This window comes from Ciona intestinalis, unplaced genomic scaffold (assembly GCF_000224145.3).
Source record: "Ciona intestinalis unplaced genomic scaffold, KH HT000098.2, whole genome shotgun sequence".
In the NCBI taxonomy this organism is placed as follows: Eukaryota; Metazoa; Chordata; class Ascidiacea; order Phlebobranchia; family Cionidae; genus Ciona; species Ciona intestinalis.
In genome coordinates, this window is record NW_004190420.2 from 129,114 (window position 1) to 146,365 (window position 17,252).

The 17,252-nt window shown below is 36.9% G+C and overlaps 3 protein-coding genes across 5 annotated transcripts; 2 read left to right on the forward strand and 1 right to left on the reverse strand.

Annotated features, from left to right (window-relative positions):
- The first annotated feature begins 121 nt into the window (after positions 1-121).
- On the forward strand, positions 122-6,081 carry LOC100180082 (heterogeneous nuclear ribonucleoprotein M). Of its 2 annotated transcripts, none has more exons than XM_009863128.3 (13): positions 122-279; positions 626-828; positions 1,068-1,120; positions 1,745-1,752; positions 2,307-2,400; positions 2,574-2,813; positions 3,095-3,248; positions 3,782-3,928; positions 4,278-4,346; positions 4,637-4,720; positions 4,980-5,142; positions 5,388-5,620; positions 5,801-6,081. In XM_009863128.3, exons 1-13 carry the CDS (start codon positions 236-238, stop codon positions 5,962-5,964), a joined length of 1,656 nt encoding a protein of 551 aa, XP_009861430.1. In that variant the 5' UTR covers positions 122-235; the 3' UTR covers positions 5,965-6,081. The 2 variants fall into 2 exon arrangements, with proteins under 2 accessions (XP_009861430.1, XP_002131522.1); XM_002131486.4 differs by having other exon boundaries at positions 5,403-5,620.
- Positions 6,082-6,569: 488 nt separating this feature from the next.
- On the forward strand, positions 6,570-9,863 carry LOC108950291. The gene is made up of 6 exons (XM_026838592.1): positions 6,570-7,810; positions 7,890-7,980; positions 8,374-8,550; positions 9,126-9,267; positions 9,391-9,461; positions 9,591-9,863. Exons 1-6 carry the CDS (start codon positions 7,794-7,796, stop codon positions 9,861-9,863), a joined length of 771 nt encoding a protein of 256 aa, XP_026694393.1. The 5' UTR covers positions 6,570-7,793.
- Positions 9,864-11,366: 1,503 nt separating this feature from the next.
- Positions 11,367-13,666, reverse strand: LOC100175411 (alpha-(1,3)-fucosyltransferase 6-like). 2 transcript variants are annotated; one of them, XM_018815653.2, is made up of 5 exons: positions 13,259-13,666; positions 13,036-13,136; positions 12,545-12,788; positions 11,527-12,132; positions 11,396-11,476 (listed from the first exon to the last, which is right to left on the reverse strand). In XM_018815653.2, exons 1-4 carry the CDS (start codon positions 13,487-13,489, stop codon positions 11,536-11,538), a joined length of 1,173 nt encoding a protein of 390 aa, XP_018671198.1. In that variant the 5' UTR covers positions 13,490-13,666; the 3' UTR covers positions 11,396-11,476; positions 11,527-11,535. The 2 variants fall into 2 exon arrangements, with proteins under 2 accessions (XP_026694345.1, XP_018671198.1); XM_026838544.1 differs by having other exon boundaries at positions 11,367-12,132.
- Between the last annotated feature and the right edge of the window lie 3,586 nt (positions 13,667-17,252).

Here is a 17,252-nt window from a genome sequence, read left to right on the forward strand (position 1 = left end):
GCCTATTTCCCCAAAGCGTTTACTATTGTTTTGTATTCACGTATTGTTTTCAAGATTGCAGTTATTTTGCAAGGATTTAATTGGTAGCTGTATTTGCTCACAAGCATGTAATCATCATAAATATGTTTTCCTTTCATCCCTAAGCCAGCCTAACTTGTGCATTACAAAACATAGGCTGCTAAATTTACTGCCAGTAGTTATTCATTTTAATTTCATTAACAGCGTTTTAAATAAAATGGCCGACTTCAAAATGAAACAAGACAACAAACGTGTCGGCAGGTGAGATATCTATAATTTTTTGGAAAACTAATGCAGAAGCATAGCATGTATAACTACTAACTTCCACCAAACCAGTCTCCGCAGTCTGCAGAGTAAATGACAGGTACAGAAGCGATTTTGTTTACAAACTTTGATTATGCACGCCAATCAGTTGAACAAAAAAAAAAACGTATTAAATAGGTTTTCCTATCGTTGCTTAAAAAAACGTACATTTTCTGCACACCAATTTTTGATGATAGCAAGCGCGCATGTTAAAAAAAACAGTTTTGCACTGTTGCACGCCAGAGGTCTTGTCAGGAACTGCCATACTCTGTAGACTGCCTACCAAATATCTCATTTTCCTCAGTCGATCTCCAAGCCCACGTGCAGGTCGCGATCGTGTGGAAAGAATAAGCCTTAAGAAGGAACGACCTGCTCCGTATCACAGAAATGGTCGTGATCATCCTCCTGGAGGAAGAGCGAGGAATCCTCCATTTCCGCGTGTCTTCGTCAACAACATACCATATGAGGAAAAATGGCAGGCCATAAAAGATTTATTTCGAAGCAAAGGTATATTTATATATTTAATGTGGAACGATAATGAAAATGCTCTAACCAAGCTTTATCACCTTCCTTTTGATATACACCATGAATCATACCATTTTATATGCAACTATCCAACAACTTTTGTATAGCCTATTTATATATATATATATACATATAGCTTACAACAATTTTTTCTGTTGGTTTGCAAGCTATTCTATTATATAACTATACATTAATAACATTTAGTTTCTGTTTTATTTCAGTTGGGGAGGTGACTTACGTGGAGCTCTTTATGCAGGACAAGGGTAAATCTCGGGTAAGTTAAAATAGTGACTAGTTTTGCATTGGGCTCTTTCACAGTCTCATCTGTTACCATTGGTTCTGGCTCTGTTTGTCATTCTCTCACGATTGGACGTCAAAGGTGATCGATTTAAAACTTTGTAGTTTTCTCAAGTCAGATAGAGAAATGCTTTTACCGGTTCCAATTTTCATAACTGCCTGCCATTAAAGTATTTGTTGGAAAGAATAATTGATTTGAAATTTGCCGATGCGGTTTTGCATAACTTTGTGTAATTGCTAGGATTTGTTTTCCTACTGACAAGAGGTTTGCGTTTCTGACCTTAAAAGTTTGTGTTAAAAGTTCATTCTGGCTGCAAAATGATGTTTGTAATCAAAACGTTCCATGGGCGGGGTGATAGACATTTTAGGCCTTCACAATTTATTTGATCCTCAGAGTATGTTTATCATTCACTGGATTTGTTTCTATAGCAGTGTAATGCTATTCACCAGCTATCTGGTGTATATATGGCTTGTGATTTGTATTTGAACAAGCTGTCAAGGCTGTCTGGTCTTGTTTTCCTAATCAAGTTGCCTTTTTCTTTTGTTGACATGATCTTCGGTGATTTTGGTTCCGGTTGTCTTCAAAACCCACTCTGTGTAGGGTTACGGGTAAGTTATGTATGCTCATATTAGCATCTGTGTGAATTGGTTAGTTTTAGTTCAATAGATTTTATATGAGGAACGCTCTCTATGGTAAACTGAAAGATGTGACAACATTTTGTATTTGACTACATAGAATTATGGACCAGATTCTGAATTGTCCAAATATATTTTTGTTCATTTGTCTCATAGTTAGTTGCAATAACAAAATTATGATGGTTAAGCTGATGTAGTTTTATTTGTTTGAATTTTTGATAATAGCAACAAACAATCTTTTCTTGTAGTTTCTAAAAAAACATTTCGTGAAATATTTCCTTTGTCAAAGCCTGTCACACAGTTTAAAGTCTTTGCCGCATCCAAATATTGCATATGTAGAGGTGTATGACTGTATGTTCACATGGGATTTGTTTTCTGTTTGATTAAAATTTGTTTTCATAAACCATGTTTTCGATTTTGCTATCTTGTCCAGTTTGTCTGAAGTTTGATGCAATAGTTTTGTTTAACTCCGGGCACCGGCTGCCAATTAAAAGGTGTCAAATTATTAACACATTTATCAACTACAGTGTGATTGAGTTCAAAGATAAAGAGACGTGTCACAAAGCTGTGGAACTCATGAACAGATATGAAATTAACAACAGGAAAATTGTTGTGAGGGAGGTGAGGGTTTAGATCTACCACAAAATTCCTGTAAATTAACAATATAGCCTACTGGTGTTTACTATGTAAATCTATTTGGCATTTAGTACTTAATGTATATAGTATAGCCTAGTTAATAGTATATCCATTAAAGGTAAAAGTCAATACTAATTTTGGTCTATTTAAATGTTAAGGATTTTCATGGAGATTTGGTACGGAAGAATCTAGAAAGAGACGGACACCCAAGACCCCATGACATGAGGGGGCCACCACCCATGCATAACATGCCCCCACCCATGGGTGGACACCAAGGTCCCATGCCACCCATGCCCCCACCCATGAACGATATGAACAGGGGGCCAATGGGAATGAATAAGCCAATGCCTGACATGGGACGACCAGGACCAATGGGAAAAACTGTTTTCGTGGCAAACGTGAGTTTGTATGCATTTGGAAATAATTGGAGCTTATTTATAGCCATGTTACTATGTATATATATATATATTTTTTTTACAAAAAAAAATTTGCAGCATTGTGAATATACAATTGCTTTTTTTATTATCACCTATAAAAATGAACATTAAACTTTAAAAATTAAAAAGATCTCTTTTAAAGAAAGCCTTACGGGTATCAATAATTTTATACGAGTTTTAGCTAACATAGGCCAATAAAACTGACTTTTAAATTAGAAGTAACACTTTCTGTCTGTTTGCAGCTCGATTACAAGGTAACGTACTCGAAAGTAAAAGAAGTGTTTCAGCTTGCTGGGAAAGTGGTTAAAGTTGAACTTATGTTAGATAAAGACAATAAGAGCAGAGGAATGGCAACTGTTACGTATGAAGAACCAATGGAAGCAGCACAAGCTATATGTGAGTGCATACACCACATATATGTAACATTAGTTGTATACTGTACTCCTATTGAGTCCTATATAACCTTTTTGCCATGTATGTGTATTTCCATCTACCAATAATTTTATGCCTGTATCGCTAAAACGAAGCTAGCTAAATAACCCGATGCTCAAAGCTGTTAGTCATTTTTAAATAAGCTGATTAGAGAAATAATTAATTTCTATAGCCTATTACAACTTTAATCATACAGTTAAGGCGTATTACTTAATAATGCTTCCTATGGGTTAAATCTATTCTAGAAGCATATTTTGCTCACGTTTAGGTACATTATATTTTATTTTATTAATAATTTATAACTGTTGTTTTACCATTTTCTGTTTTTGTATATAACTGCCATTTTCTTTACCATAACTGAACAGATAAAATTAAACATAAAGGTTGTTAAATACTGTAACTGAAGAAAAAAAATATGTATACTATATATATATATATATATATATATATACAATTTTTTTAACAAAAGTCAATTATTTTTATTTTGTTTTTCACAGCAATGCTTAACAACCAACGTTTGTACGATCGTATCATGATAGTGAAGATGGACAAAGATAATTCTAAAGAGAAGAAATTAGAATTACCAAGTGGTCTAGCTGGTATAGGTCCAGGTATATCAAGGAACCCGCCAAGACCAGACATGGGTCAGTTGTTATCAATTTTCTTTTTAATCAAATTTGTGTGATAGAGATGGTAAAGAATAAAGATTATAGGCAATTGTTTTCATGGAATTTATCAATAGTTTTTGTCTAATGTTTACCTTATGTGATTTGTGGTAATTTTTTGATAGGTGTTAGTTCACAATAAACCACTGTATAGCCACAAATATTAACGCGCATAGGTGCCTAACATTGGTATGCAAGGTATTCATACATACGATGAAAATAATCACGGTACCCTACTACCCTTGTGCCTATGTTAATATGTCATTACTTTTTTCACCCATTTGTGTGTATGCAGATACTAAAACTTACATAAACATTAATTACAAAGGTGTTGGTGGTATGGGTGATGGTATGATGAACAAATTCCCTCCTTCCATGATGTCCAACCCTGCACCAGGTATGCAATATGCATTCTTTTAATTTTTAACAATATTTAAAGTGACTTATCCAAAATAAGGTATACTCATCATAGTCATAGCTAAAGGCAGTATACTTTGAATCTGCCTGTTTGCACAGACATATTTATAAAACAGCAGGGTACAACTTATTTTGAGTATAAAACTAGCCGTAAATTTATAATGTCACCCCTGTTTTAAAATTTTTTGTGATGTAACAAACCAAGAATTATTATTATTACACCCATGTATTTCCTCCGCTTTATTCATAAACCTGCATTTATTTCCCCAGTACCTTCATTGGCTGGTGGTTTGCCAGGTTTAGCTGGCTTAGGTCTACCTGGTAGTCTTGCAGCAGTTACAGATCTCATGAAAGGTAGGATATTAAATGTTATTGTATATTGTTAACTTAAATATATATTTTCTTGTACCTAAAAAGGTGTCCAAAATGGCCTTTTTTTACATTTTCATATTTTTTCTCCTTTTATTTTCTAAGTTTTGTAACGCTTATTGACAGAATCATTACAGTGTTGGTAGTTGGAAAGTTGGTCCAAAATTATTTTTAGTGTTTCCAAGTTAATTTTCTTCATAATACTTCCAGTGTTTCCATATAATATTTTTTATTACCTCAACAGCAGGAGGATTAGGACTCGGAGGTTTAGCGAGTCTTGCCGGTATCAATGACATCACAAAACATCTCGGACTTCGAGATCCTATGGATCAGAGGATGTTGCAAGATCAAAGAAATCGTCTTCTTGCCGCAACCAGAGGATTTTCAGAGCGGGATCGAATTGAAATGTATATTATTTATAAAAATTTTCAGCAACTACATTAAAGCTCTTGATCAAAAAAACAGAAAACATGTAAACAATTACATTTATTTCATTGTTTACAACCCAAAAATAATAATAAAATAACAATATTAAAAACTTAATAAAAAGCCAACAAGTGCACATTAAGTTAAACAAATTCATTTTCCTGATGTTAAATTTCAAATACCATCTTTTACTCCAAATCCCCCATACTTCTAATTTCTTACCAAGGACACACTTCGACAGGGACATAGCGTCCGTGGACAATCGCATACGCGACCTGGACCGCTCACTCGCCGAACGGAGCAGCAGTCTAAACTCCACCAATCTCCCTCAATCCAAACAAACATCCATGCCCCCACCGATGCGCAATGGTAACAGAGTCCCAGGAACCACGGTGTTCGTCCGTAATCTGCCCTACAGTTTAACGTGGCAAAAGCTGCGTGACAAGTTCACCAGATGCGGTATGTATGTTGAATATACTTTGCGACCATTTCCTTTCAGGACAATTATGAAAAAATTAATGGAAATGTCTTGTGTTTTTATGTTGATTATATAAAACAGTACGTTGTGAACAAAGTGCCTAAAAATAATTTAGTTTATTCAGAAACCGGCCCTGCTGTAATTGTGTTATGACGTCACAGGTCACGTGCTCTTCGCGGAGATCAAGATGGACAACGGGAAGTCACGTGGTTTCGGTAACGTCCGCTTCGAGACAGTGGAGCAGGCCCAAGCAGCAGTGCGATATTTCAACGGAGCCGAAATCGAAGGACGAAACATCGATGTTCATGTTGATAATCGAGGTTGATGGACGTGTGACGTCATCACTGCGGAATTAACTCTCGGCCTGCCGACGCGAAACAACAGCTGTAAATATATTGTTTGTAAATCCCGACGAACAATAAAAAAATGAATGTCTTTTGAACTTGTGGTTTCGGTTTTGTCTTCCTAAGATTAAGAACATGACGTGTTAAATCCGTAACACTTGTAAGATGTTCAAAAGTGGTTTACGAACATGCGTGCTGTCTTTGTTTAGCAAGTAATGATGCAGTTGCACCTCAAACTTCTACTTCGTTTTTGACAAAGCCACGTTTACCGTTTCTACACTGCTGGTGTTTGCGAACACTGTAAATCGGAAGGGTGGACATGATTCCATAGTTGATGAGAATATTCTCATCAACTATGATGATTCGATGTAGGGTGGTGATTTTTAATTTGGACGTGGAAATTACCACTTTCCTTCAATGTTCCACCCATAGGGTAATCTATTCCTACCCGTCTGAATTTTACACCTCCGAACGTGGAAATATTGAAAAAAGATGGGTGAAAATTTCCATTGCGTTTATAACACTATTGTAAAATTATATTATGTTCTTTACCAAAGTGGCAAATTTATAATGTAATTTGATATTTTTCTGATATAATCTGAGATTAATAATTTGAAATTATTTGCACGATTCAACCATAACGACGCGAATTCCATTCACAGTGGGAGTTTGAGGTTGGCGCCTTGAATACGTCATTGTCTTATCGTGCTCACACTGCGATTTGGTCAGAAGCGAAAACTTCACGAGTTAGTGCCAGTGGTTGTTAGTCTATAGCGGTTGGCAAGACAGCATATTAAACATAGTATGTTGTATATGCGTATATTTAGATCAGCAGCACAGCAAGACTTTTGTATTTTCGACAAAACAAAATCTCAATCGCCAATGATTGTGCATATATTTATATATAAATTTATTTACGAAATTACTTAATTGATAAAATGTCGTACTTTTTAATGATTTAATTAAGCGCTTTAGCTCCCCAACCACAGTGGAATTAAAGGAATTGCATAAAAATGAACAGTAAATAGGTTGATGGTCTTGCGAATATTATTAATATATTTAATTGGCCGCAATCGGCAACACAAGAATCTGGTTTTCCGCGGAATTTCGCACGTGACTAAATTGAATGACGTTTTCCCGCCTATCGGACCACGTGGCCAATGTATAGGGTTTTCCCGCGCATCTGACCGGAATACCTTCTGTTTAAATGTTTGTCAGCTTAAAGTGCTTCTTTCAACAGGTTACAGTGTAAGTGATTGTAATTTTTGCTTTCTGTTATGGCTCAAGACGGAATTCCATGTCCATGTTGCACATCGCGCCACTCAAAACGTAAGTTAATGGAGCATTTGTTGGATAACCATCACTACTGCCGTAGATTTTGTTGCAAGATACAAGATTGTGGTAAAGTTTATTCAACCCGATCAAGCTATCAAAGGCACATGCAGAGACTGCACAACGATTTGTTGCGCGCGAATACAGCACCTGTTTCAAAGAGACTGCACAAAGACGTGTTGCGTGCGAATACAGCACCTGTATCAAAGGTACCACCGCGGATGTATGACACAGATAGTACAGTTCCAGTGTCAACTTCATCTGAAAGCAGTGGTTCCAAAGTCAACAAGGAAGAAGAAGTAAAACACTTGTTATCTTCATTATCAGAGTCTTCAATTCAACAAAGCTAAGAAATTAAACACCCCTGGGTTTTAAACTATCAAATTCCAAAGTTTCCCGATCATATCTGACTTCTATCAACACAGACAGGCTGACCTCTAAAATTATCAGAGAAATTGCTCAAATTGTGTTTAATTCCATGGCACAGCATACTCTGTAAGTTGTTGTATACAGGCAATCACAATTTAAGTTATCCGCAATACTACAGGCAATAACAATTTCATTTACTTTTCAGCTATCCAAAATCTTATGAGTACAGAAGTGTCTGCTTAATGTTAGTTAAGAAATATCCAAATCTTCAGGATAAAGGTTCTAACAATCTATTCGTGAGTCTTGAATCACTAATATTTAGAATAACAGTAATATTTAGAATAAATATGCTTCTGGTAACTTAATATAGAAATGTGCCAGACTGCAGAGTATGACAGGTGGGTGCACGCGCGATCTTTTTCAGACTTTTGATGATGCACGCCACAATTTGTCTCACGCACGCCAATTAATTAAACAAAGAAAAAGATACGTATTAAATTAAGTAAGATTTCCTAACGCGGCTTGAAAATGTACATGCTTTGCACGCAGATTTTTAATGATAGCACGCGCTCACGCAAAAAAATACCATCTTTCACGTGCGAGATCTCGTCAGAAACTGCCGTACTCTGCAGACTGGGAAATGTGGAGGTGAATGCAAAATGTAGGTTAATATATTTTTACTGTTGCAGGACACCTGGCTTGATTCGCTAAGACAAAGATTTCGGGATGCGAGGAGAACAATGATCAGCAACGAGCGGGTCCAAACAATGAAACGAAAGTATGGCTTTAACAAGCATGTGAAAACAGCTGAAAATCCAAGTACAAGTGAAGATATCCTAACAACACCAGCTAAGCGACCACTTTTGGTAAGTTTTCAAACTGCATCATGATTTTGTTTTACTATTTTTTATTTATTTTTTTATATAATGCTGATGCTGGCTAACTTTTAAGAGGAAAATCACACTTTAGTGTACTAGACCTAGTGGTTAAGTTTAATATTGGTTTTAGGATGCATGCAACATATGAAGATAAAGCTAGCTATAAACAGCATGTCAAGGCAATCCAAGAAGAATATAAAAAGAAAGAAAGGGCAAGTTTGACGCTTACAAAGTGGCGAATATTCTATAGATGTGGATTACAAGACTTTCCGTCGTTAAAATTGCCTGAAATTGTTAATATGGTTGTTTATATCTCCATAATGTGTGTTTTTTGAAAATATTATGTATAGTAAGGCGGAGGGAGATGGGACACCTTTTGATTCCATGTTCTTGTCACATTTGGTAGTAAACAGAAAATTCAAAAAATTCTAAAACCGTACCCTCACGACTTCCATAGACCATTGTTAATTGTTTAAAACACGATCAGGATATTTGGATATTATGAGCTAAAGGTGTCCCATCTTCCCCCACTGTATTATATAATGTTTTGACATGTTGTTTAGATTTTGGATGAAGCTTCGCAAGTGTTCTGTAAAGATGTGGAAGCAAAATTTACAGAAAACATGAGACTACTCGATAATATAAGGAAGCTGCTTATGACAAAAAAATTTTCAATGTTTGCACGAGCCAACCTATTTCATGCAGGTACTTGATAATATATAGTAATAGTATTGTTTATTATTTGCCCCTAACCCTAATATATTATTTCTCTTGTTTTATTACCTTGTTTAAGTTTTCTGTGTACTAAGATATGATCCTGTATTTCAGACAAGTATCGGAGTTTGTTGTGCATTCCGGCATTGTTTCGAGAAAACGAAGTTCACTTCTTGTTCTCTAAGGTTATTGTGTGTTTTTGCACTTCATCAGTTTTATTGTATTTTTAAAGAATTATTGTACTTTTAACATAGCCTAGAAATGTATTAATGTTCATATACAACAAACATATCATTTTCCTTTTTTGTTCTAAGGATAATGCTGATGTCGTCCCACCGTATCCAGCAATCTACATTGCTGGCGTAGATGAGCCTCCATTCATTTATCTGCATGGAAGAAAGTTGTGCAAGGCAGAAGATATTAAACAAGCTGTACTACTCATCTACTGTTGCTACTGCGTATTTAATATCGTCATTCCAAAAAACTTGCTAAAAACCTTTAAACTGATTGGATACCTTGCTATCAGTACCGATGTAAAAAACAATACAGTTCAAAAAGCGTTGAACCATATTTTAAGTCGAATGTAAATTGTAACTGTAATGTATTGTAAATACACTTTCTATGTTTTTTATCTCCTGAATTGTGTTTGCAACTGTCATGTCCTGTTATAAGTCAACATAGTACATGCAAACCCAACCCCTATCAAGGTGTAACATTCGATGTCTATGGGTGGAACCTACCACATTTTGAGGAGTTTGAAATTACCACCCTTAAGGATTGAACGGCTGTCTGCCGAGGTAAGTTTCGTGGGATTCGCGAATCAAATCGTCCGCCAATGAAGATCCTAACAAAACTCTCTGATATTTGCGTCATAATAGGGATAGGGAGGGGGGACTCTTTCAGTTTACAACAACCCAAAATTAATAGAGATCTAAAGCAGCTTTATGAGGGATTCACGCTTCGTGAGATTCAAAATGGGTTTCCTGACGTGACGTTGTAATAACCCCTCCATTTTGTTCCAACCGGTCTATAATGGCATTACGGTGATCCTTTTTCTAACCAAGTAAACACTTCGTATTTTTCTCCAAATCTGGCCAGTTAACTTGACTGCGCAACATAAATGACTTTGTCTCTATTCCCAATAAAGCCTTCAGTGAGTTTTGCATCTTGTGTTTTAAGTCAGAATTGCGGTCTTATAGCTGCTTGGTCGTTTTGGTGATATATCTGTTGGCATTTCTTCCTTTGTAAGCACTTTCTTTTTATAGTTAGTGTATTAAATTCATTTTCTCCGTTCTCATCCTTTTAGACATAGTCTCTCTATTTAATTGGTAAAATATTCCATGTTTCATTTACGGTAAGATCCGGCGCCGTGGCATAGTGATGAGCGCGCCTGCCTGTAACCCAGAGGTAATGGGTTCAAGACTCGACGTTGCTACCATCGTGGGCGTATGTGTCCGTTGGCAAGACACTTAACGACAATTGCTCCAACCCAGTGGCCACTAATGGATTGTCCAAATTATTAGCCATACATAAAAAAAATAAAAAAAAAATCCAAAAAAAATAATCACCTACAAAGTAACATACATGGTAACTCGTAAGCTGGCACGAGGTGCTAAACCCATGTGATAACGACTGTCGTTTTCCGGTCACGCAAGGATAAAGTAAGTTACATTCATTCTTTCACATTCAAGGTGGGGTAATATTGGACATGCATTTATTCTTTTTTTGTGTGTACAATTTGGTGGTAAACAAAGATTATTTATTACGTAATTAAAAGGTATCTCACCTTGCCTCACAGTACTATGGTAAAAATACGGTAGTTTATCCTTTTAAGGAATTCACAGATCATGTGATAGAATATTATTAAGCTTCGAGTATACGGACCCGTTAGGTGTAAACACCGTGTTTATTTTCAAAGTTTCTATTCTGTGGTCGGATTTTACACTTGAATAAATAAATGGAACGTATTTATCCTGCTCGGCGTGGAACCGACATACCTTTAACACGGAGTTTCTGTTTCACTTGGTTCTTTATCGTAAGTTTTAAACGAGCGACCAAGCTGTTGATATTCATACAATAAATATATAATGCGTTATAATGTTGTAATTATAACTGAGGATAAAAAATATGCCATGTTCTGTAACTATGGCCATTTACTGTATAAAAGTGAGGTCAATACGAAAATAAACAGTAATCAGTGCATGACCTACTCAACAATACTGTATTATATTGAGTAGGCCATGATCACTAGTATATTGGTCATGTTCGTTTGATGAACATACAATCCCGGTTTTCCTGTCCGTACCACAGTACTTCAGGATATTGGATCGTTTTCCGAGTAATCGGGTTCGAATGCAGCATTCTACATAACTTGCATAAGCCAACAGGCTTTTCGACATATTCTGTCTCATTTAAAAACCACCAGGAAAAATATTCGCGATATGCTGTTTCGTTTCTGTCTAGATATAACAAATACTTCGCCAGTTCTTGTGTGCTATGGAAGTCGTCCAAGTGAATAAATGAACCTGGTGGGAGAATTTCCTCAGCGTCTCTTTTCGTTGGGCCCCAAATCACAGGTACTGTCCCACTTAAAAAGGCATTCTCCCACACTTTTTCGGTAATGTAGTCCCGACAGTGGTACGAGTTTTCGAAAGCGAAATAAAACTTGTACCGCCCGATTTCGTTGAAAAAATCGGCGGTGGTTTTGAATTTCGCCTCCCTTGGATTGTCCGAACATAAACCCCTCGTTTTTAGCTTTGAACCTAGAGTCTGCTTTATTTTCTTCACCAACTTAAAGCGCTTTTCAGCTCCAACAGTAAACCCACAGTTGCTGCTTATCCATATTGCCAAGCCGTCCTGTAATGCATATCATATAACACGGATGTCCTGTTGCACACCTACATGTGGCATTATATGCAACTGCAGCGAGTATGCAAATAGCGTGTTGATGTGTTTCGTTTTAAGCTTGAAACACCCACTCCGTCCCAACAGTAATTCAAGGCTGCATATTTACTAAAGACATTTCAAAGCAAAAGAAGACATTTTAAACCTAAACTAGATGACAACTAAACCCATGTCACTATTGCATATCTGTTAAATTTCATACTTGGTCAATGTGGCTGTACGCCTGTGCCCACAATACAGTGATATATAGCAGAACCAAGCCTCTAACGGTACACGCTTATTTACGTGACATGCTCATAACCCCATATTCACTTGTTAGAAATACTCAACTTACGGTCCTGTTCAAATTAAACGTAAAGGTTACCTTCTGTAGCAAGCAGGCCTCTAAGTCAGCAGTAGTTAATGGAGATCCCATGTGGTACTTTTCTTTAAGTGATTTCAATGTTCTGCGTATTGTACTATATGGTGTTTGTATATCGGAGTCGGTACGGTAGGACATTGTAAGATTAAAGAGGTTTCCAAAGCCCAACATTGACACCTTGTGTGATGTCCGAAGAGAAGACGTAGACTCGGCGGAAAAGAAAACGTAAATCTGGTCCATTCTTCGCCTGAAATTAACTGAAAGTTAAACTTTTGCACAGAGCGTTCTTTTAGAAAAATCTATCAAACTACTACTTTACTTTATGATAAGACCAGTTGATTATTTGATTACTGGGTTATGTATAATATTTACTTTCAGTGCACAGATAATGACCTGTGAGCCTATTTGAAACAGCAGGTAAACAAACAAGGTCAACAAACTGCGTATTGCTCCTACGTCAAGCGGTAAAATGTAACTCAAAGAACAAATTTTACCTATGGAAGACTTTAGCATCCGGATTTACTTTGTTGAATTCAAAAACAATTGCATCGCAAGTATAGGGATCAACGCCTTTAACAATTTTGCAGTTACCACACTGAAAGATACAAACAGCTTAATGTGTATACTGTACTTATACCGGTAATTATATACAATTTTCTCAAACACCAAATTTTCCATTGATTTTGCATAGTTAGGATTTAATGCAGCAGTTCAAACCTTATCGCTGCTGAATCCATACGTCATCATATTGATCATGAACTGAGGCAAGTTATCCCCCCATATTAGGATTCGCTTGTAAACTGCTGGTGTTGCTGGTGTTGCAACTCTTCGGTGGTTTCTTTCTTGTCCCAAGAGAAATAAATGCAAGGGTATGTACAGAATTGTCGCAAGTGTTAAAAGAATCAAAGCTGCATTTGCATTTACACGAATACTTCTGCATAAACGCATTCGTCTTGGCTATGGTTGTCATGTAGCCTATAGTTACACACAGTGTGTTTATAGGCTATAATGTAGTATTCAATTTCGGTCCGATCGACCGAAATATGAACGTGTAATAACTGTGGCGATTATAGTTCATCAGTTAATATTAACAGAATCTATCATTTGTACCTGTACAAAGCAGAGATTTTTAACCTTTTTTTGCGTACATGTGTCACCTATTTAACAAAGATTAATATCGGATTTGTAGCCATATATAAAATGGTCCACATTTATTAAAAAACGAAAGTAACAAATTATATCAGTTATATTCAGTGCAACGGCTGCTCTTGCTTTTTGGCAATTAGTTTTTTAGTTATTCTGCCTCTTGGGTGAGGAAACTTACCCTCTAAGGTTAGTTTACCCCAGGTTAAGAAAAGCTGCTGTAAGCGTAGGCCCTGCAGTCTTTGTAGGCCAACCCTAAATTAAGAAATCGATAAGACACTTCAGTCTATGTTTAGCATTTGCTCTTAAATATACATGTTGAAAATGAAATATAAAACAGCCAATAAGTTGTACACTGGTAACGCGGAAACGAAACCACACTACACTATACTGTACCATCAACAACATGCACCACTAAACCTCAAAGTAGCGTGTTGGCGTACGCCGATTATAAGAATCAAGCTGTTCCAGCATTTCACGGTAGATTTCATTCAAGAAATATTTCTGTATTCTACTCTGCTAGAGAACTATTGTAGTTTTTATAGTATCGTTATTAACTATCATAATTACTAGTTTTCACAGAGTGCCATACAAATTCCACTCTTTGCTTTTTAGTACCGTCTGTCTAGTTCGGAACCCTCAGTCCGTTACAGTTCTATAGTTACTGTACGCTGCAGTTCGCTGTCTGGTCATCGATTAGGCATTATAGGCATAGCTGTTTGTTTTGCGAGGTAGCACTATTTTAAACACATTTGGTACTTGCCAGTCTCTATCAAGCACTCAATATCGCAAGGGCGAAGAAACACTCAACCTCGCATGGCTAAACAGCTGACTATAACTATACCTTCAGCACAGGTTATAAGCACCTACTGAATACCGCCTCACTCAATAGACCTAGAGTGCGGCGACGGATTTTCCGGTAATCAAAAGCCAAATAGCTGGCCTAATTGCTTTCTGTGGCGTTTATAAAAAAATAATCAGAAGCTAAACGACTAGAAATGTTGACAAACCACAGGACAAATGTTTACATGTTCCTTCTCGAGTTTAACAGCATTAAAACACGCACTCTTCTTATCTTACGCGACGTTGCTAATATTCGTACACAATAGAATAGAACTTTCCAGGGCAACCGGTGTGTATTTAAACAACAATGAACATGGCTTTCATTCTATGCCTCTCGCAATGAACCAATATTTATACTATGACTTTCGAAATCCTCTTTGAAACTGACGCTTTATCGGTAATTACTCAAATTCCTTGGTCAAATTTTGAACAAAAAATAAAATAGGTTAATTGTAATGGAAAAAAATACTTAACCAAGTCTGTTGCACGCTTGGCAATTCACAGACACGTAAACAGAATATAGGCTAACCTATACTGATGCCACGATACATATGGCTAATCTATGCAACAAGGTATATCTGTACACTATGTTATAACTATCCGTGTTGCGTGTCACATACTCAGCTACAAAACAAGAAGCCTTGCGTAGAGGAAGACAGTTTGTAATAAAGTCGTATTCTTGGATGCAACCTGCAAATAGAATGCGCCATACATCGTGCAATGAATCATGGCAGCAGGCACGGATAGCGCGAGGGACAAGGGCGCAACATTTTTACTGTAATCTCCTCCTTTCTACTGTAAAACCATGCACCCCCGTTTTACGAACTAACTTAAATTGTAAAATTAACACGTCCGTTGTCACATGACCAGCTCATGGTATATGTGAGGAAAGGACCGTTCCGCACTGGCTGTGGTGACTGGAGGCGTAGCAACTATCCAATAATTAAGGGGGAGACAATGAATGAGTGCCTATTTCAACTTAACTTACTTTCAAACATTGGATAATAGACTGGGCGTCAAATGGCACTTCTGATTTCCCTGAAGTTTCCCACTTCTGTCGCCAATAGCCGAGCTCCGACCTAACGATGTATCACTAAATTAGCAATTATTCATCTGTCCTTGCTACGTTTACGATGTGCGTCCAAATCCGAGAAGACTTCCCTGGGTTTTGTCGATGTGATAAAGTTTACATGCAATTAAAAGCATTATCGGATACCACCCTATCGAGGTGTGGGTTTAAACCTTGACTTAATACGTCGACAAGGCTACGCGACGTACGTACGCCTCCTATGGTCGCTTATTTGCCCTATGCTGCCATCAAGTGTATGAAATAGAACGCCCGTGTTATTACGACTGTCGTTGCCCATCACCGTCGCATTATAAAGTTCATATGTAAGACAAATATTGAGTGTTTATATATAGTAGAGTGGGGGGAAATGGGACACCTTTAGCACATAATATTCAAATATCCTGGTCGTGTTTTAAACAATCAACAACGGTCCACGGAAGTCATGAGGATACGGTTTTATAATTCTTTGAATTTTTCCATTTTTACTACCAAATGAGACGAAAAATAGAATGAAAAGAAATCCCATCTTCTCTAACCCTACAGTACGTAAACTCCGGTGATTTTTATAGGGTTTGTGTGGTACGTAGGTTCGTTAGCGGTTTATAAACCAAAATGTATTTATACATAACACCCAAGATGTTATGTAGTTCGGCAACCATGGAAACAATGACGTAACTAAGTTGGTTTCCTCGTTCATGTGAGTGTATTTCGTCTCTGTGGGGAAAGTGGAACATTTTATTACCGTGACAATTCTCTGCATGTTAATACGGAACAAGGTATATATACGAAAACCAGTTAAAATTTTGAAATAAATAAAACAAGTAAGGCATAACGATATAGAAAACATTGAAAACAATAATGGTAAATTATATACCAAAATTTTCAAGATTTTAAAAATATTTATTTCGATTCTTTCGATACTTTTGTCCTGGTACCCTCAGTAGCTGTGCTGGTAATTATTCTTTAACCGAAACGTCGTTCTGGTTCGTTTCCCTTTCACTTTCGCTAGTGGGTCTGCAATAAGTGTGAGTTTTAAAATTTAAAAACCCGAGGTGAATTATTCGCAATTTCATAAGTAAATAATTTAACATGTACGGGCCATGGTATTGAGTAATGATAGACCGTCAATGAACCAAGCGGTTTAAATCCTCGCCCAGGCAACAATATGGTACAAAACCGATACAATTTTAAAATAGTGCTTTGCGTGGTTATATAGGTTGAAGTATTCGCATTAACACAATGAAAGAACGCATACGGTGGTAAAGTTTGGTACTGATGTGCGTTGGTTCAAATCTTGTGCGATAACGTAGCTTCAAACATCAATTATGTCTCTCAGCCTTCGAAGTTTTTTGGAAGAGATTAAAGAACGGGGAAAATAGACGAAAACGCCGCGCAAGCAGTTTCCTATGTTATGGCCGACTAGTCTTGCGCTTAAGCGTGAAATAGTTCTACCTGTGCCGCGTATTACGTGTAACGGGTGGGACGAAAAGCGGTCGAATAAGTGGTTCAGTCATAGAAAACTCTTCGCCACTATGCTTCAGAACAGAAGGTGTTCAAGAAACTGAGTAAATTGTTGAATAGCCTGGCGGATGCGTTTTCCAGGATGCAAGATCGTGGGGAATTCTGAATGAAAACTGCAGGTAATTTAATAAAACA